Raw genomic sequence first — 20,942 nt, 5'->3', positions numbered from 1 at the left:
GCCAGGTGGGCTGGACCCGAGGCAGGGAAGGTGGTTACAGAGAAGCCTCAGGCAGGGCCCAGCTGACAGCGGGTCTTTCTCCCATGAGAATGAGAAGGGGCTCAGGTGCCTTCCCTCAGCACACTCACCAGTTAGCTGGCTGAAGGAGGTGCTGGCCCTGGTGACTGGGCCGCAAGGAGAGCTTGTGCGGGAAGAATGCTTCCGACGTCCTTTCGGATTATGGACTTCAGATTACAAACCAGTGTGAAGTCTGTGTGGCCACACTGCACATCTTGGGCGGGCGGGGGAGAGCAGTCCTGGCTCAGAGCCTACTCCTGCCTCTCAGCTCCTCCCTCGTGAGGTCCGGCCCCTGCAGTGTCAGTTTGCTGACAGAGGAAACGGGAAGGGGACTCCTGTTGATTGTCACACGTGTGAGACTTAGCGCTCCCTGCACAGTGGGGCAAAGCTCGGATTGCTAAGGATTGAGTGGCCATGAGGCAGGGTGAAAAGTGCTTTGACACATTGGCAGGAAATGCAGTATAAAGAATCACAATGTCTTGAGAGAAAACTGGGGGAGGCTGAGGGGTCAGAGCAGAGTAAAAGGAGAACTAAAAGCCCTGGCCAGACAGGTCCTAGAGGGTGGGATCTGCTGATTCCTGCAGACCCAGGTCAGCCTGAGCTCAGGGGCGAGTTTGGGTAATTGGGGGCAAGTCTGTCTCGAAGAGCCAGGGCTGCTTCCTGTTGGATGAGGAAGGTGGGCGATAGTCTCTCCCAGGGCTACTGAAATGGCTGACTTCATGTATTTTATAAAACTGACTTCATGAATTTTATTTTGTTTTTTAATTTATCTTTATTGTTGAAAGTATTACACATAGCCCCTGTCTCCCCCCCCCCCCTACATTGACCCCCTCCACCCAAGTTCTTTGGTTAATCTCTTCTTGCTCACCCTACCTTCCTTCCCTATGAGATTCCACAGTGTGGTCTATGCTTTAATGTCTCTGGTTCTATTTTGTTCATTAGATTCCACCTGTGAGTGAGATCATGTGATACTTGTCTTTCTCTGACTGGCTTATTTCACTTAACACCAATACTCTCCAGGTCCCTTCATGCTGTCTCAAAGGGTAAGATGTTCTTTTTTTATTTTTTTTTTTATTTTTTACTGCTGCATAGTATTCCATGGTGTAAATGTACCACAGCTTTTTTTTATCCACTCATCTACTGATGGGCACCCGGGCTGTTTCCAGACCTTAGCTATTGTACATTGTGCTGCTATGAAATAGGGGTGCATACATTCTTTCTGATTGGTGCATCAGGCTTCTTAGGATATATACCTGGGTCATAAGGCAGTTCCACTTTTAATATTTTGAGGAAACTCCATACTGTTTTCCATAATGGCTGCACCAGTCTACATTCCCACCAGCCATGCACTAGGGCTCCCTTTTATCCACATCCTCACCAGCACGTGTCATTTGTTGATTTATTGGTGGTAGCCATTCTGACAGGTGTGAGGTGATATCTCACTATCATTTTAATTTGTACCTCTCTGATAATTAGTGCTGTTGAACATCTTTTCATATGTCTCTTGGCCATTTGTATGTCCTCTTTGGAGAAGTGTCTATTCAGGTCCTCTGCCCATTTTTTAATTGGATTGTTTCTCTTCCTTTTGTTGAGTTATATGAGTACTTTATATATATTTTGGAAATTAACCACTTATCAGATGTATCATTGGCAAATATGTTCTCCCATACAGTGGGTTCTTTTTCATTTTGATGCTGGTTTCTTTTGCTGTGCAGAAGCTTTTTAGTTTGATGTAGTCCCATTATTTTCTTTTGTTTCTCTTGATTTAGGAGATATATATGTGAAAACTCTGCTGCATGAGATATCTGATATTGTGTTGCCCATGTTTTCTTTGAGGATTTTTATGGTTTCATGACTTACATTTGAGTCTTTTGTCCATTTTGAGTTTATTCTTGTGTATGGTGTAAGTTGGTGGTATAGTTTCATTTTTTGCATGTATCTGTCTAATTTTCCCAACACCATTTATTGAAAAGACTGCCTTGATTCTATTGTATGCTCTTGCCTCCTTTGTCAAATATTGAGTATAATGGCTTGGGTTGATTTCTGGGGTCTTTGTTGTGTTCCATTGATCTATATGCCTGTTCTTGTGCCAGTATCAGGTTATTTTAATTACAGGGGCTTTGTAGTATAACTTGATAATCTGGTATTGTGGTCCCTCCAACTTTGTTCTTTCTCAAGATAGCTGAGGCTATTCAGGGTCTATTTTTTATTCCATGTGAATTTTTGGAGAGTTTGTTCTAGGTCTATGAAATATGCCATTGGTGTTTTAATAGGGATTGCATTGAATCTGTAGATTGCCTTGGGTAGTATGGACATTTTAATGATGTTAATTCTACCAATCCATGAACACAGCATATTCTTCCACTTGTTTATATCTTCCTCTATCTCTTTTTTCAATGTCCTGTGATTTTCTGAGTGAAGCTCTTTTACCTCCTTAGTTAAGTTTTTCCTAAGTAATTTTTTTTTGTTGCAATGTAAGTGGGATTGTTTTTTTATTTTTTATAAGGAGTAATGGTATTCATTTGCAGATCCTAGTTTTGCGAGCAGGTGGCAGATGCGGCTTATGAGCTGGTTTAGATGAAGGACTTGGAGGGCAGCTGAGCCCATTGCCCTTGCCAATGTTAGCAGCTAAGGGCCGATGGCCTTCCTTTCCATTCATGAACCCTCTTTGGTATTTTCCATTACTTTAAGAGCCTGGTGGCATTTTCTTTCCAGGTCAAAGTTGGCAGAATTCCAGGACAGTGGAACTCAGGAACACATGGGTTCCCCACTTAACTCCACTTCCTCCTCTGAAAGGGCCGTGCGGGTCAATTCCTACCTTCCTGGGCAGCTGTGAGGAATTAGTCACCTCGCATTTTCTTTCTCCTTGAAATAGAGAGGAGGGTAGTTATTCCACCTTCCGGGGAATCTGATTGGGATTGCAGGGGGCCTGGGCAGAGCTCTCCAGCAGAGCTCTGGCCGATGGTTCACCACACGGTGCCGTTTAGACCTGATTTGAGATGGGTGGGCTCTGGGCCTCAGACTTCTCCAGAGATAGTGGTCAGAAACTGGGGCACTTTGGTGACCCCACTCCTCACCACCCCCCCAAAAAAAAACCCACTGCAGTGACTGCTCCAGGTAATGAGAAGTGCTGTGTAAGGACACTGGGCAGCAGAAGGGACACTGGTGCTGGCTTTGCCAGGGCCCCAGCAGCCAGGGCTGTCCTCTCGGAGGGGCTTCTTTGGTGCTGCCTGTGGCCCATGCCACGGAGCTCTGGCCAGGCTCAGGCTGCATGTGGTGCCAAGGAAAGGCTTTCCTTGAAGATTTGTCCTAATTGGAACTTTTTTTTTTTATCCTCAATAGAGGATATTTTTTCTATTTTTTTTTTAGAGAGAGTGGAAGGGAGGGAGAGAGGGAGAGAGAAACATTGATGTGAGAGAGACACATCAATTGGTTGCCTCCCGTACATGTCCTGACCAAGGCCAAGGATCAAACCTCATACGTGCCCTTGACCAGGAATCGAACCTTGGATCTTTAGGTGCCTGGACCAGTGCTCTAACCACTAGACACACGAGCCAGGGCCCTAATTGGAGCTTTGAACAGAGGAGGAACTGGAGGAGGGTGAATGGGTACTGGGGAGGATTAGCATCAGCTGGACAGAAGTCTGCATGGGAGATGGGCATAGCCTGAGGCATGGGCCCCTGGAGCAGAGCTGACCAGGCAGATGAAAGCAGGCTCCTGGGCCCAGGACCAGCTGTGCAGGCTCCAGCCCTCGGAGCAGAAGGAGGGAGGAAGTGGTCCTGCCTGAGCTCAGGGATGGTGTAGCTGAGGACACGGATTTGCAGAACTCCAGCTTCAGAGCTGTGGCAACTCTGAGCTCCTCGGGGAGCTTCACACCCCACTGGCATTCCACCCACAGACACCGTGAGGACCCCAACCCTCCCGATAAAGCACAGAGATCACTCGGTAACCCCACTGTGCTTCACCTTAAAGAAGAAGTCAAGCATCCCACTTGCAGAGCAGGTTTAATAAAGAAGGCAGTGTCCCTGGTGTGCTACTTGGGTCCCAGGCGCCATCTGTTTTGGTGGCCATGGGCCTGTCACCTCTGGCACCTGCCAGTCAGCAGCAGCAGCCAGATCGCATGAGGGGCTCAGGCTTCCGTGGCCGTGAGGCAACACTCCCTCTCCGCTGGCTGCAGAGCGCCAGGCACTGCCGAGGTCCATGAGGCAGGGGCTCGGGCCTCCTCACAGCCCACCCTCCCCCTGTGGAGGGAAGCGAGCAGTGAGCTCCTTCACTGTGGGGCCCCTCTGGCCCCCACAGTCAGGTTGCCCAGGGTGGAGAAAAACTCCTCCATTTCCTCCTGCAGCAGCTGGTTCCTCCTCTCGGCGTCCTCCCGCGCCCGCTCCGAGTTCCGCAGCCTGATCTGCAGCATTGTGTACTTCTTCTTCTCCTGGTCCAGCTCCTCCTCCAGCCACAACATTCGTTTCCTTAGGTCGGTGGTACCGTCTTCGAGTCTTAAAAATCAAGAAGAAAGGCACTGTTTCAGGCTCTGCCCTGCTGGGTTTGCTGAGAGAGCACTGTCACGGACCTGCCTTGCCCGATGGGGAAGGGCTGCTCAGGCAGGGCCTACGGGGCACACAGCGGCTGGGCTGGCTCACGAGGCCCACCCCAAGCACTGCCCTCAGCCACGATCCAGAAACATCATGGGAGCACTTGGCCCTGGATACCCGAGGCCAGGGGTCCCCCTGAATCCTCACTACTTGTGAAGACCACTTACGCTCTGGGCCAACCAGCTGTCCTCGGTGGGATGGACTGCCCGTGGTGGAGAGCAGGACCTCAGTCCTTTTCATTCCCTCCTGCTGCCCCACCCCATGCCCCAGGCTGACACCGCACCTCCATCCTCCCAGCAGGCCACATATTGCCCCTTTATGCCACCAGAGAACGACCCTGCACTCCTACACGGCTGGCACACACTGTGCAAAGGTGGCACACCGTCTCCTCAACCACATGCCAGCAGCTCCTGCAAGGCCTGAGGGATGCTCTGAGCCAGACCCAGGGACTGGCCTGGCTGTGCACAGGCACATGACTATGGGCAGGATACACGGTGCCCTGGTGTCCTCTGAGCCCTGGTGTCCTCTCTGGAAAATGCAGGGGACACCTCCCAGCACTGCAGCTCCCGTGCCTCCAGCTCAGCCAGCGAACTCGACACACAGGGAAGGTAGGAAACCTCCTCCGCCCATCCCTCCATGGGGAGCACAGGACATGCTGTCGGAAAGAAGGTCCCCCCAGGAGGCGGCACAGCCCATGACCCTCACCACTTCTCCTCCAGGCCCAGGCCCCTCATCACCAATGCCTCCCACCCAGCGGGGCCCTCAAGCTCGGCCTGCGCCCCCCGCCCCATGACACTTGACCAGTGACCTGTCCAGTCTCCAGGCTCTCAGCCTCTCTATCCCTCGACTCCACGCCAACTAAATAAGTATCCCCGACTTCAAGGCCCGCAGCTGAGCCCGGCCTGCTCCCGCCACTCCTGCACCCTGCTTCTCCTCAGTGAGCACCTCCTCCAATTACTTGGCCAAAAAAAAAGTCCTGAAATCAGTTTTCTCACCCCACAGTGGATTGATTAGCAAAACCTCCCCAATATGTTCAGCAGCTGGCTCTTCTCCCCACCTCACTGCTTGCCCCTTAGGCCATGGACGCCATGGCCTCCTAACTGGGTGAGTGTCCTCAGGAGAGCAGTCAGGGGCACCCCTCTGAGTGATCAAAGTACTCCAGGCCCTCCGGTCACTCAGAATCTAATTGTGTAAAATCCAGAGCATGCTCTGACCACATGGTCCTGCCCTCTGTCCCCCACCCCCCTTCTCATACTCCAACAAGCCGCCCACTCTTGCCGCTGCCTGCCCACTCGGCTCCAACCCTTCCTGCGCCCTGGCTTCTGCAGCTGCCCTCATGGGGAGCTCCTCCCCAACTCTCTCCCCACGCCTCCTCCCTCCTCTGTTCTAACAGTCCACGAGTTATATAATCTTGTGTACAGTCTCTCTGCGCCCCAACAGCTGTGTGATAAGAATGAGGACAGAGATGGAGATCAATGTTGGTCTCTGCTGTGCCCAGCGCCCAGCACCTAGCACTGTGGCACATCAGACACTCTTCTGGGGGTTCAGAGATCAGGGCAGAAAGCTGAATCCATGCCCCCCAACCCAGACCTGGCTCTAACTCCGCAGGTCTGGAGTTACAGACTCTCTCCAAAGGCCCACTGATGGCGCCCCACTCCTTCCTGCACCCAGAGACCCTGCTCACTCACCCACCTGCAACCCGGACGTGGCGGGGACAGCGCTGCCAGACCATGGCGGGGATAGCGCTGCTGCCCTGGCCTGCAGGCCTGCTCTCACCTCCAGTCCACCAAGCAGGGGGTGACAGGAGCGGGTCTCAGCACCGGATATGGCAGCTCTGCACTGACCACTGCCCCATGTGTCACTCAATTCTCATAACAAATGCATGGGGTCACCGGAGCGCTGAGAGCCTCCCTGGACGCTGTCAGTCTGCGGCCAGCAGGGACGCCCCAGGGTCTGACCAGAGCCCACCACGATGCAATACCGTTTCCCGAGAAACCGGCCCCCAAGAGGAGCTGATGAGACCCCTGAGGCGGCGGGGGTGACCGGCCTGTACCAGCTTCCATGCATGCACCCGCAGCCGCACATCTGCCCTCAGTGCTGCCACTGTTACTCGCTGAAAACCCGCTTCCCTCTAGGGTTTCTGCCAAGCGTGTGCCCTGGGCTTTCTCCTGCTGTGTGCTTTCTCCTCGCTCAACTCCACCCTCTTGGCCTCAGTCCTGCTCAGACATGACCTCTCTGACCGTCCTCAGGGCCTCTGTCCTTAAGCCCTTCTTCTGTCATCTACCCTCAAGGACACACCCCTCACACGCCTGACTCTCCCAGGTGTCGGGACCTGGCTTCCCCAGGCACAGGGCCACGCTGCCACTGCAGCTGCCCGTAGAAATCGCCCCTCCCCACCCCGGTCCCCGGTGGGGAGGAAAGCCCAGAACCACTTGGGGCCTGCAGGCCCGACAGCTGGACTGGGGATCGGAGACGCTGTGGAAAGCACCCACCGCATGCTGCCCAGCACGGGCTCTGCTGGTGCCCTGGCTGGACCACCTGGCTCAGAGCTGGCAACACCCTCCTCACCCGGGCGGGAGGACGGAAGGAGGGCCGGCTCCCTGGGAGCAAGAATACGGCACTAAGCATTCTCTGGGGCCAGGCCGGGCAGGGCTTGGCTCAGCACTACCAGCTCCCTCCGGGAAATCCCATTCCAATCCCACCTGATCAGCGGCTACAGGCCCAAGCCCTTGGCCAGGCTGGCCTGGGGCCTGCATGACATGTGGGGACATCCCGGTGGGTGAGCAAGCACACCTGGGGCCGCCTCCTGCCCAGCTCCTCCATCAAAGGCGCCTGCGGGGGTGGGGGGGCTCCTTGCTTCAGCAAGTATTCATGGAGCTACCCGGACACCGACCTCAGCCTCCATCCCCAACCTGTCCCGGGGCTTCCCCCAGAAAGGTGATTTCTAGGGCCCACTGCTCTGCGCCGCCTCCACCTCCGGGAGGTTTTCCTTCCGAGCGGGGCGAGGAGGCGGAGGCAGGGGTTCCGGGGCAGCCAGGCCCACTTCCTGCAGCGCAGCCGTTTACCTTCTCACACTCAGCTCGTGCTCGGTCCTCTGCCGGCACAGCTCTGCCCGCAGCTCCGCGACCAGGCCCTGGAGAGCCGTGGAGTGGGGCGCGGGGTCCCGGGCCGGGCTACCAGGCTCGCTGGGCTCACTGCTGCTGAGGCAGACGGCCACCTCCTCCAAACTGCGCCCCGGGTCCAGGGACCTGAGCTCCTCGCTGCTGTTGGGGACCGGGGAGGGCTCAGGGGTGCCCTCGGGGTGCAGTGAGCTGCAGGCAGAGTCGCTGGCCCGGCAGGCGGAGTAGCTGCTGATGGAGTCCCCCGGGGAGGCCTCGCAGGAGGAGGCCCCTGACCAGGCCAAGCTGGGCACGCTGGGGCCGGGGCTGGGCGCGGGCACATTGTCGTAGGTGGAGAGTCTCTGGGAGGCGCTGTCCTTGAGCCGGTCCCCCGAGGAGACCCGGCGATGGCTGCGCAGTGAGGACAGCCCATTCACGAGCCAGTTCCCACCGGAGGAGGCTGTGGGCACCTCCGGGGATGAGCTGCCAGACCGAGATCCTGACTGCGGAGAGGAGGGCTTCCAGCTGGGCAGAGTCTGCAGCCTCTTCCCAGGGCCACGGGTGGCAGGGCAGCGCCCCCGGCCCCGCGGAGAGCTTCTGGAGAGCGCGGCCACAGCCGCCCCATCCAGGGACGAGGTCCTGAGTGAGGGTGGGCAGGGGCCACTGGGGTCTGCCTGGCTGTCCCCCGGAACCTCCTCTGAGCCCCAGCCCACTGTGCAGGGTGGGCCACCATGGGGCGCGGCCGGCCCCTCTGGGGCCCTCCCACTGAAGAGCTGGCTATGTCTGCGGATCAGGACGGTCATCAGGTGCTGGACAAGGGACGTGCCTGCCAGGAAGACAGAACAAAAGCCTGGCTGTGGGCGTCTCCAGGCCAGGCTCCCAGGCCAGTCAGGGGCGCTGCGGCTTGGACCCAGGAGGTGCTGCGGCTTGGACCCAGGGGGCCCGGCTCTGCCTGCAGTCAAGAAGCAGGCTGTCCCTCAAGAGAGGACCCAACAAGAGCTTGCCATCGGCCACCCTCCAAATCCAGGCCCAGAGAGAGGGGTCCTGCCCAGAATGCCCTCCTGGGACAGCCGCCCAGCCTGCTCCATCCAGCAGGTGCGGGGAGGAGGCAGAAGCAGGCACAGTGCCCAGTAAGACGGCGAGGTGAGCTCCTGGCAGGCGGGGGCTGGAAGCCAGAACCTGCGCATCAGAGCTGCCCCATGTCACCCTGTGCTGCCGAGGATGCAAGGGCCTGATCATCCACGCTCTCAGCACAGGCTCTGGCACAGGCCGGGATGTCTTCCGGTGACATGGGCACCCTCCCCACACACTCACACACCCGTTACCTTCCATGATGGTCACTGGGTCTTCTATCTGTGGCCGAAGTATATTAGGTCCAAAAACGGTTGCCAGGTTCTGGACGCTCATCTTGTTGACATCTGAGTGGGACTGAACTTCATCCAGAAACCTGCCAAGTGAGGAAGAGGCCGTCGGTGAAGAAGCAAATCCTGCCACCAGCTCTGCTGGGAGCTGCCTGGCGCCCACACCCAGCCATGCCCACATGTCCCAGGGCCGCCGGCACAGCCAGCTGCCCCTGCCCACTCAGAGAGGGCAAAGCGTCCCCTGGGGCCCGGGGTGAGGGGCAGCAGAAGCAAAAGCCAGTGGTTGTCAGCATGGAAGGGGGACACACCACTGTCCCGCCTACAGTGGGGGCAGAGGTCTGGGAGGGCCCAGGCCCCCAGCACGGTTCTGGGTGAGGGCTCCCTTACACACCCTCTCCCAGCACCTGACCTGGGGTCATGGTCAGGAGGCAGACTCCTGGGGCAGGGACTGAGAGAGGCACTGAGAGGAGACAGACAGAACGGGTACGTCCCGTTCTTTCCAATGGATCTTTCCGTGCGGCTCTCAGGGGACTTGAACGCTGCCTGCCCCGTGGAGACTGTCCGCTGGGTGTGCCCGGGGCTGAGTGCTCCAATGTCCCTGTTGGCTCACTGACATTCAGGGAGCATGTCGGGTGGGAGAATGCCCAGCCCCTGCCTGCCCCAGCCACTTACTTGCAGATATAACTGAGCAGGTTGTAATTGGCCAGGGGAAGGCTGCTCACTTGTTTAGCCAACTCCAGAGTCCCCTTGGTATTGGGAGAGAAAAACAGCATTTCTGAGACCAGCAACTGGCCCTTCTCTCACCGAGGCAGGGACAGGGAGGTGGGCAAGGAGGAGGGAGGTGGGCAGGGGGCGGCAGGCACCAGAAGCCAGACCTCCAGCCAGCCATTTGGCCCCTGGGTGATCAGAGGGCACCATCACCTCCACCTCCCTCCCAGGAGCAGGCGTGAGGAGTGGCCAGGCCTCTGATCTCCTGGAGGAATGTCAGGGCCAGTGCTTATCGAGACACAAATATTTGCCAGATAAAGACCCCTCATCTCCCACACAGCCACAGGGAGGGCAAACAGCCCTTCCCCAGGCAGGCACCTGCGGGGGGGTGGAAGCCTCTGTCCCAGCGCGAATCCTTTAGGAAAGAGGCAGGTACGAACAGAGGAAGGTCTGCTTGTTTCTAAATGCTGGGGCCGCCTGGGTAGTTCAGGTAAGTGCAGGATCAATACCTACTGTGTGGTGTCCTGGGGCATGACCAGAGCATGGCCCCACATCCCACCCCCAGACCCAGGCCTCCCAGGGAGGGCCTCCCAGAGGGGATGCTCCAGCCCCGCCCCAGCAGGATCCTGCAGACTGCCCCACACAGGACGAGAGAAGCCTGCCTCCCCCAGAGAGTTCTCCTGTCCCCCCACCCCAACCCACACAGAGCAAACTGTGGGCAGCATCTCTGTGCCACAAAAAATGATGAAGGTCAGAGTTCTGTGGCCTGACTCCACACCCCCCCCCCCACCCCATCCCGCACAGGCCCACCTCCTAGGGCAAGTCCTCTGGAGCCACTAACCTCCCCCTCGTCCTTGGTGAGCAGCTGGGCGCAGCTGAGGAAGTCCTCGTACCTGGTGAAAGGGATCACGGGCTCGGGCAGCTCCCGCAGGTAGAGCTTCAGCAGGGAGGCCACCGTGTGCACATCTGTGGTGCTGCCAGAGGGGGACACGCGAGAGGCATGGGGCGGGGAACTGCAGGAGGCCAGCACATGCACCCAGGAACAGCTCCGCTCCACACCCTGGCACTTGTGTGTGCACATGTGCACAAAAAGAGACCGGGGCAGGGGGGCGGGGGGGCGGGGGGGGAAACTGCATCTGCACCACTGGCCCTGGTCAAGGAAAGGCCCAGCTGCTGCCAGGAGCCGTGCTCCGGGGCCTGGGTGGCCTGGGGACTGGGGTCCAGCTCAGACACCCACAGCCCAGGCCCCTGCTTCCAACCCCTGGCCGCAGGTCTGGGTCTGTCCTCAGGACAGCAGTGGGACTCCCCAGCACTCAAAACACACAGGCCCTGCAGCAGCAGCTGCTCCCATAGTGGCTGCTCTGGGTGGGAGGAGCCACACAGGACCCGGGGGCATGAAGAGTCCCCTTCTTTGGGTCCTCTGCAGGGTGACCTGGGAGCTGCCCTGCTCCCAGGAGGCGGGGGCGGGGGGGGGGGGAAGAGTGAGGGGGAGTAAGAGAGGGGAGATGGGGGGTGGGGGATGGAGCGCAAGGAGCCAGGGACACAGTGCCCCTGCAAGCATAGGGTGTGGCCACCAACTAGACACACAAGGTCCTGCCCTCCAGGGGCCAAGCCTGAGAGTGCCCATCCCCCACTTGCCCTCCATTAGAGAGAGTGGAAGGGAGGGGAGGGGGAGAGACAGAGAGAAACATCAATGGAGGAGGAGGGCCATGTCAAAGAGTGAAGGCCCAGGGCACTGGCTACCAGGGCATGCAGGTCAGAGGTCAGACCCTTGCCCCTGACCTCTGGGCTCCGCTCACACAATGGACGCCTGGGCTTCTGTGCTCCTCACCCTATCTCCAGCATCCCAGCACCCCATGTGTCCGCTCCCAGTCCACAGTCTCCAGCTTCCAGCTCAGAGCTGCCCAGGCTGAGGGGGCCCCATGGAGGGCAGCGGCCCTGGGCTCTGGGATCCGGTCCTGGTCCTAGTCTCGACAAGCAAAGCGTTTGCTGCGTTTACTTGCTGGCCATCTGTCCTGGCCCCTGGATGGCAGGACCTGGTCTGTCTAGCTCGTGGCCACACCCTATGCCTGCAGGCACTCACTCAGTGGGTGAGGAAAGAAACCGGAGTGAAGTCAGAAAGGGCTAAGGCGAGAGTCAGTGGAGCCAGCAGGTGTGGCTCAAAGCAGACTGGGCAGCAGGGGGCAGGTCTGGGAGAGCTGCCCCAGCCCAGGCCCAGGGTGGGGGAATGCTGGGTATGAGCCAGCTCTGGTGATGGAGGCTCCAGGCTGCTGGGCTCTTTGTGGAACAGGGAGCCCAGGACCTGGGGCTGAGTCGTGGTCATGCAGACAATGAGTGTGGTTTGTGCCCAGGGAGCGAGGCCTCTCTGGAAAGCCTGGCCCAGCAGGCGGTGAGGGGAGTCGGGGAGTGAATGAGGGAAGGAGCCTTGGGACCTAGACAGGGAGTGGGTACAGATGCAGGGCCAGAGCACCCACGGGGGGTGAGAAGTGGGAGAATGGTGGCAGTGGGTGCAAATGCAGTTCCTAGAAGGGAAAGCAGCCAGAGCCCAAGGTCCAGGGTGAATCTCCAGGAATCACAGAAGGGGCGGTATTTAAAGCCATCTCCACCTATCCCCTGGACCACACAGGCACAGGATGGAAGAGGCCTGGCAGGCAGAGGTTCAGAATGGACCACAAGTTCAGAGTATCAGGATGCAGCTCCAGCCCTAGCCGGTTTGGCTCAATGATTAGAGTGTTGGCCCATGGACTGAAGGGTTGTGGGTTCGATGCCGGTCAAGGGCACATACCCTGGTTGCAGGCTTGATCCCCAGCCCCAGTCGGGGCATGTGCAGGCGGCAACCAATCAATATGTCTTTCTCACATCGATGTTTCTCTCTGTCTCTCCCCCTCCCTTCCACTCTCTCTAAAAATCAATGGGAAATGGATTAACAAAATAAAGATGAGGCTCCTGGTGAGAGGACCCCTGTGCCTCCTGGGGAATGGTGGCCAGTCTCAGGCTCCACATCTGAAGAAAGGAGCTGACAGACCCTCCTGGCTCGGTGACGGGTCTGGGCAGAAGCTGGAGGGTGGGGGTGTTCTGCCCCAAAAGGAGGCCAGAGAGGCTCCGGTTGCCGGCAGAAGCCCCTGGACCTATCCTGGGGCCGAGGGGGCCGCATCATGAAGGCAGATCCACAGAGAAAGGGCAGGAGCTCCTGGAGGCCAGGGCAGGAGGAACCCCCCATGAAGAACTGTCCCGATGGGTCGGTTCCTTTCAGAGAGGAGACGCCCACACAGCCCATAGGCCCTGTTCTCAGCCCCTGGCTGAGTGAGGCTGACTCCACCCAGAGGGTGCAGCCCAGGCCCTGGTGAGCCCCAGCGAGGGGTTAGGGTGGGCATTGGCCTGGACAGGTGGGGCAGATTGCTCCCCATCCAGAAACCTGAGAGGATGAGGGGCCACAGCGACTGCTCCATCTTGGCACTGAAGGAGCTCTGCGGGTTATGGGAGGAAGTGGACGGAGCCAGGGACAGACCACCACGGGGCCTCAGTCCCGATGCAGCAGGACGCCCTCCCTTTCTGCCTGGGCCGGGTAGATGATGGATGTGAGCGGCCTGGTCTGTGGCAGGACTGCCCCTGAGAGGAGATCAAGGGCTGCTGTGGGGGTTGGGGCTGTGCTCTGCCTGCTGGGGGGCTGGTCGACCACACATGCAACCACACGCAGAACCATTCTGCCCACCAGCCTGCTGCCAGGCTTCCTGGCACCAGCCCACCCTGCCACGGGGGAAGGGGAGGGGCCCCATCTTTGTACCTCCCCCAGGAGCTCACCTGTCAAACAGCGGCTTCTCCCCACAGTCAAAGGCGTCCTGCAGGTCCCGCACCAGGGTGGCCTGGCCAGGCAAGCGGAAGAGCCCCTCCTCACTGAGCCCGCGCGCCCGGATGAAGTCCACGCACTGCTCCACCAGCAGGGGCGCCAGGCGCGGGCCAAACTTCCGCTCGTGGTGCACTGTGTCCTCCAGTCGCTGCCCGAAGATCCCTGGGCACAGGGAGGATCCGGTCAAATGCCCAGCGGCCCAGCTTAGTGGTGAGAGCGGGCTCTCAGGACAGCGGGAGGCAGGGTGCCGTCTGGGCCGGAGGCGGCTGCTCTGAAGCAGCAGGTTAGAAACTGAGGGTGCATCCGGCCACCAGGACAGGGAGCAGGGGGGCACGGTGGACAGGTGGCCTTCCCTGTCCTGTGGGGCTCAGACCAGCCTCAGGAAGCTCTGAAGGGCCCTCAGGGAAGATGCATTATGCATTTTATTGATTGTTTTATTTATGCAACACTAACGTCCAAAGAGGAGTGGCTTACATTAAAAAAAGGCTATGTTCACCAAAAGTCCTGCTCTAGAATGTTCTTAGCAGCACTCCTTGCACTCCCTCCAAATGGGAAGCCACCCAATGCCCATCAGCAACAGAATGAGCAGAGACCTCAGTCCGCTCACATTGCCCTGACACTAGGGAGCAATGCGCACACGTGGGCAGAGCTCACGCGACAAGACAGACAGCGTGTTCATGTGAAAACAAAACCACGACACCATCCCGAGCGTCAGGAAACACAATCAAAACCACAACGAGGTGCCGCCACACCCACCACAATGGCTACTGTTTAAAAAACAGAAAATTACAAATGTCGGCAAGGACGCAGAGAAACTAGAGCCCTCGTGCACTGTTGGTGACAATGTAAAATGGTGCAGCTACTCTGCAAAACATTTTGGAGGTTCCTCAGAAAGTTTAAAACAGAATTACCATATGACCCAGCAATTCCACTTCTAGGTATGTGTACAACATAACTGAAAGTGAACTTGAACGTATATTATCACACCCATGTTCACAGTAGCATCGTTCACAATGGCCCAAGGGTGGAAGCAACCCAAGTGTCTGCCAGCAGATGATGGAGAAACAAAATGCTTATAATGGAATATTGTCCAGCCTTCCCTGAGGGCAGGTCTAGCGGTGTGCCCGAGCACGATGTCACAGCTCCATTCTGTCCAGGCAGTTCTCTGGTCACCAAGAGATACAGCCCAGGCAGGGGGCTTCCCCAGACCTGGATGGCGAGTCAGCAGGTAAGAGGTTCAATCCCGCCCCTGGCACTAAGCAGTGGCAGGACTCAGTGAGCCTATTCGCCTTCCCCCATATAATGGGTATTTTGAAATAAGATACATCAGTTCGAGCAGGGCTAAGTAAATGTTCCTTCTCACCCTGCTCCAGCCTAAGACAAAGCACACAGAACCTGCGGGGTGACGACATACCCTTCGAGAAAACATGCTCACATGGAGTGTGCCTGACAATGCCACCAAAGCTTTGGGAAGAAGTGTGTGTATGTACATGCACGTGCACATGGACTGTTGTGCACGCATGTGTGTGCATGTGGACTTGTGTGTGTGCATGTGGACTTGTGTATGCACATGTGTGTGGACTTGTATGCGCACACATGTGCATGTGGAGTGTATGTGCACCTGGACTTATGTGTGTGTATGCACTTGTGTGTGTGCATGTGGACTTGTGTGTGTGCGCGCACATGGACTTGTTTGTGCATGCATGTGCATGTGGACTTCTGTGTGTGCATATGCATGTGGACTGTATGTGCATGTGGACTTGTGTGTGTGCATGTGCATGTGGATTTGTGTGTGTGTGCGATTCCCTAACGGCAGCACTGGTGGAGTTCAGTGGCACCTATACCCTTTGAGAGTCTGGGCACTTGCTCCTTCTCCGCGGTACCTGCCACACCCAGCCCACACCATCATCATGTGGTGTTGCTGGGTATTCACCTCTCCTGCTTTGACCTGTGGGGCACAGGTGTCTCCCAAGGGCACTGGGGTCAGGACCTTAAATGAACAGTCAGAGGACATACAGGGGGAATTGCCAAGAGTACAGGGTCCCCGAGAGGAGAGGGCACAAGCCTGGTATTGCAACCTCCATGCCTGCTGTCTGCTCAGGCCCAGGTCCCTTCACCTGGGCTCTCCCCACCACTTGAGTGTCCTGTCCTGCCGCCTGCTTTCCTGCTGCCTGGCCCACGCAGAGCCCAGGCTCCTCTCCTGTCTCTTTCCTCTCTCGCATGCGAATTTCTTATTAGCCTTGGGAATAGTTCAGATGCCCCACCCATGTGAGCTGTCCCAATGCTCCATTCACACAACCATTGTCTCTCCCTGTCCCAGCAGCCTATCACAGCTGATGTGAAGACACTCACCTCTGCCTAGTTCCTCACAGGGGCCCTCCCTCTCCCTAGTCAGAGCTGCTGGGCTCAGAGCAGAGGTCAAGGGCGCCGAGGAAAGAATGGACATGTACTCAGCTCCACTCCCTCAGCCCTGAGCTGACGGAGGCCACCGTCAGGGGAAGGAGACAGAAAGACAATTCTACAGTTCCCTCCGGAGTTCCACAAACCTTGGGTAATTACACCCAGCTTCTGCTTGAGCCACTCATCCTGCTCTGTCTCCTATCCCCAAGACGTGTCCCCTGCCTGTCCCTCTCGCCCTCCACACTTCCATTACCCTCACATGTGGGCCCCAGCCCTGTTAGGTGTTAGAGAGCCTCAGAGCTGCCCAGGGGGCTCAGAACATGGGAATCCTACCAGGCCTCCTCTGCTGGAAACCCTTTGCTGCCTCCCACCTCCCCCACAACCACCCCCAGGATAGAGTTCCAACTTGACTGGCAGGCCAGGTGCTGCCCCACCCCCCTCCACCAGGTGCACAGCCGGGGCCAGGCAGAAGGCAGCTGCCTCTGAGCCAGCCCCACTGTGCATGGGTACCCGGGTTTCTGAAGGCCCTCCCCACCTCAGCACAGCCAACACCTACCCCAGGAAGCCTCTTGAGCCCTCTCCTTGCCCCCTGAACAGGTCTGCGAGCCAGGAAAGGGATGCCACAGGCCCTGGCGGGAAGGGAAATGGCACTTGAGCAGAGGCCCAAAGGCAGACATGGGAAGGGTATGATGAGGACCCCAGAGTTGGCGAGTGGGCCTGAGGGATTGTGCTTGAAGGGGCGGGGAGAATAGCAGCCCTGCCCTGCAAGGACCATGGGCCCTGATGAGCACTCACCCCACATGTAGCTCAGGGGCTCTCGGGAATGAGGTGCCTCCCCCAGAGACCCTCCAAGTGCTAGCCAGGCCAGTTGGGAACACAGGCAAAAGATGATGGTCAAGGCCAAAGCCATAAAGACAAAGATTCCAAGCCTCCATCTGCATTGGTCTAGGTGCAGATCCTGGCTAAGCAGTTGAGGAGCAGAGTTCCCCCCTTAACTGGGCCTCAGTTTTTCCACCTAGAAAATGGGGATGATCACACCCATCTTTAGGAGCTGCCCCAGGACCTGACCCGGCACCGCCAGTCCTTGGGATGGCGCCCACATCCCCAGCATAGCTACGTGGAGCCTTGCACGAGACCTTGTGCAGGCTTCCCACGTGGCTGCCTCCCATGCCACCCTTGGAGGGAGCCTCCTTGGGGAGCCCCAGGGGAAAGCCTCATTCTAGCTCAGCCTTCCAGGTGTCCTCCCCAACGACCTGGGCTCAGGGTTCAGGTCTGGCCTCCCTCGCCCAGAGGCCTTGCCTGCCTTTCCCCCTGTCCTTTGGCAGAGCCTGGTAGGGCCTGGAGCGGCTGCACTGAATTCCCTCAGCCCTCTTGGCACATCTTGGTGGGGTAGTATTGCCAAGAACCAGTTCCAGAAGGTTTGTCACATCCCTGGAAACCAAGCCAGCACGCAGGTTCCTCGAGGTCCCAGCCCACACTCTTCACAAAGCGCTGGCTCAGCCCCTGGAGAGAACCCAGCAGAGGCTGCCGCTCCTCTGGGTGAACCTGCTGAAGGGCTCAGAGCCGGGCTGGGCCTCCTTGCATGCTCGCTGCTCTCTGACAAAGCCTGCACCCACTGCCCTCTCCCTGGAACCCCATCAGGAGGGGGCGCCTGCAAGCCAAGGCCGGCTGGCTCAGATCCGTCCTGAGTGACCTCCAGCTCTCTGAGCCTCATCACTGTCACTTTGTGGGGCTGTGAGCAGCCACAGGACAGCCTACCACACCCAGCAGCCGAGGAAGGTGCTTGATAAGCATGTCCTTCTGAGTGGGGCTGGCTCTGCCTGCCCCCACCCCAACCCCCAGGCCCCCCAGGAGAGGGAGACAGCTGGATTCCCTCTTGGAGCTGATCCTGAGCACAGACCTCAGCCCTGCTCACTCCAGTTGTGGAAGTTCAGTCTCAGAAGACACAATGAGAAATATAATGCTAAAATTCTCTCCAAAGATCCCCAAAGTTTGGGCAATCCCTTCTCTCTCTCTCTCTTCTGCCTTCCCCAAGGCAGCACCCTTCTGCCTGCATCCACCCACCGATTGGAAGCCCACCTTCCATCTCTCACAGTTGTGCCGCGTGCCAGGCCTGTGCCAGGTGCTGGCGTGCTCAGAGCAGCCCTCAGGGCTGTCCCTTCCTCCCTGTGAAAACCCTTCCCTGCCTCTTCCTGCCCATCAAGGCCTCGCCAACCATCAGGCTGAAGTCAGCGCATGAGAGAGAATCCCAGAGGCAAACATCATCTTGGGGGGTCCTGCCCAGAGGTGGGGCAAGCTCTATGCCCAACCCAACCGCCTGTCCGAGGCCCTGGAGCAAACGTGGGCGAGCCCTGGGCGCGGGGTCGGGAGCCCGGGCGCCGTCCCGCTGGGTCTGGGTCCCTTGTCTGGGCGGCGGGGCAGGGGCAGGGGCGTCCTTTGCAAACCCTGCGCTCTGCCTGCTCCACTCTGCACGCCGGACTACACAGGGGAGGAGGCGCCCAGCCTCGGCCTCTGCCTCTGCCTCTGCGGCTCCCCCCACTCCCTGCCCTCCCTACGCGGCTCGGCTCGGCTCGGGGTCCCGCGGGCACCCGGCTCTTCCCCCAGCGCCCGCCGCGCATGCGTAGGCTCCCCGCGCCGCCGGGTTCCAGAGCGCCCCCGGCCCCGACTCTTCCCGCGGACGCCCGCATCCCGGGCCGGGCCGCCCTACCTGGGGCGGCGGGCGCGCAGCAAGCTGGCAGGCGGCAGGGCGGCCGCGGGCAGGCGCGGCACCCGGAGAAGGCCCGCGCGGCCGGCATCAGGCCCATGGCGTCCGGGCGCGGCGGCAGGAATGCCCGGCACGCGCGCAGGTAGCGGCTTGCCCGCCGCCGGCCCCGGGCCCGGACCCCAGAGGGAGGGAGAGAGGAAGGGCCCGGGACTTGCGAATGCCTGAACTGCCAAGCCTGAGGCTGAAACCCGTGCAAGATCTGCGATTCCGAACATCTGCTCCCCCTTTTCCTAATACCCCGTGTTATGACGCACCCTAGGAATACAACTCCTTGCCAAGGACTGGCGTTATGAGGGCCTGATCCCAGCAGACAGAAGCAGTACTCCAGGTGTGGCGATGGAGGCTCAGGAGGGTCAGGTAACCAGGTCTGGTCACCCTTCCACCTGAGTGCTGGCCCAGACCTAAAGCTGGCTGCAGCTTCAGAGCTGCCGCCGAGGCCAGGGACAGTGCATGGGACTTAGCCGCAGGGTCCTGTGCAGTCCTGACGTCCCCGTTTTGCAGATCACCAGCTGAAGCTCAGAAAGGTTATGTGCTTTCCTAGGCTCACGCGGATAGTGACAGATCATCAAGCCTAAATGATCTTTCTGCAAAGTTTCTGATCTTCCCAGGCAGGACCCGGTGAAAAGAGCCCACAGTCCCCTACTTCCAAAGTGTGAGGACCCAGGTGAGTACACAGCCCCAGGCCTGCACCAGGAGTGGGGTGGAAAAGAGAAGCAAAGCTGGGGGCCAGCGGTGCCACTCCGGTCAGGAAGGATGGGTCCCAGGGGCCCGTGGGCAGAATTCTGCAAGGGAGAGGTTCAAGGGAGTCCTGGGTTGGACGGTTGGGGGCCCATCTGAAAGCTGAGTGTGCAGGGCCTGGACTGGGTGGGGCAAGTGAGGCACTTGCACACGTGCAACATTTAAGGGCATACCAAATACTTCATTAATCAAGGTAAATATTTTTTAAAAATGTAAATTAGTGCAAAAAATTGTGATGAACAAAATATCAACATTTTCAATAAAGACAGGATCTGACCTTGTTCTCTGTGAGTGCCTCACTCTAGCCCACCCGCGGACCTGGTCTTTATTGGTCACATTTTGTTTATCATGGGTATTAGGCTGAGTGAAGGCTCCCCAAAATGTGCAGGTCCTAATCCCTGGAACTTGCAACTAAGTTACCTTACCTAGTAGAAGGGACTTTGTAGAAGTGATTAAATTAAAGGTGGAGAACGTACACTGGGTTATCAGGTGGACTTTATAAGAGGAAGGCAGAGTGAAATTTGACTTTTCAGTTGACCCTTAAACAACATGGTTTGAACTACAACAGTCCACTGATATGTGGATTTTTTCAATAAATGCTATACATGTATTTTCTCTTCCTTATGATTTTCTTAATAACATGTTCTAGCTTACTTTGTTGTAAGAATACAGTATAGATGTAACCATATACATACAAAATATGTGTTAATCAACTGTATGTTATTGGTAAGGCTTCTAGTCAACAGTAGGCTATTAGTAGTTAAGTTTGGGGAGAGTCAAAAGTTTTATGTGGGTTTTTGACTGCATGGGGGTTAGGGAACTCAAGGAGTTCAAGGGTCAACTGTAGAAGACAAGACAATGGAAAGAGGGAAGCAGGGGCTGGAGTGATGAGGTCATGGAATGTGGGCAGCCTCTAGATCAGTGGTTCCCAACCTTTTTTTGGCCATGCCCCACCTAAGCATCTCTAAAATCCTGATACTCCCCCATGACATATTAATTCTTATTCAAAAAGTGAACTCCCATTCTCATGGTGGAAGCCTAAAAGGCCATTAACTTGGTCCAAATTAGCCTCCAAAAAACATGGCATCCATGAAAGAGGAAAATAAAAGAACAAAAGAACAGTTGTACTGAGGAAGAAATCACTAAGAAATTGTTAAATAATAATATGAAGTGATATGAAAAATAGCAAATACAGTTTCAAAACATAATAGAGAACTGAAATGCATAAATATGTCACAATATATATTTACATACTGTATATTTGGCCCCTAGAACCATAAGAAATGCAAAAAATTCACTGTTAATAACTCATTCTCGAATTGCCCCCTTAAAAATCAAATTTCCCCCCTGGCCTTTCCTGCAGCCCTTCCGAAGGGGAGA

General features: G+C 57.3%; 1 protein-coding gene across 8 annotated transcripts in view; it reads right to left on the bottom strand.

Annotated features, from left to right (window-relative positions):
- Positions 1-4,043: 4,043 nt before the first annotated feature.
- The window catches only part of ARHGAP22 (Rho GTPase activating protein 22), a 162,077-nt gene continuing 145,178 nt past the window's right edge, over positions 4,044-20,942 (bottom strand). For 2 of the 8 annotated variants that reach the window (XM_080641300.1, XM_080641302.1), the window contains 6 exons: positions 13,615-13,822; positions 10,655-10,787; positions 9,778-9,851; positions 9,070-9,191; positions 7,712-8,570; positions 4,044-4,550 (listed from right to left, as the gene is read on the bottom strand). In XM_080641300.1, the coding sequence (XP_080497426.1) occupies positions 4,328-4,550; positions 7,712-8,570; positions 9,070-9,191; positions 9,778-9,851; positions 10,655-10,787; positions 13,615-13,822 (1,619 nt within the window). In that variant the 3' untranslated portion in view covers positions 4,044-4,327. Of the gene's footprint in view, positions 4,551-7,711; positions 8,571-9,069; positions 9,192-9,777; positions 9,852-10,654; positions 10,788-13,614; positions 13,823-16,855; positions 16,991-18,767; positions 18,918-20,942 lie in introns of those variants that run through there. The other 6 variants (XM_080641304.1, XM_080641303.1, XR_013959022.1 and 3 more) reach the window with 6 other exon arrangements.

Source organism: Plecotus auritus (genome assembly GCF_963455305.1).
Source record: "Plecotus auritus genome assembly, chromosome: 9".
In the NCBI taxonomy this organism is placed as follows: Eukaryota; Metazoa; Chordata; class Mammalia; order Chiroptera; family Vespertilionidae; genus Plecotus; species Plecotus auritus.
This window is presented reverse-complemented; position numbering and strand designations above follow the sequence as displayed.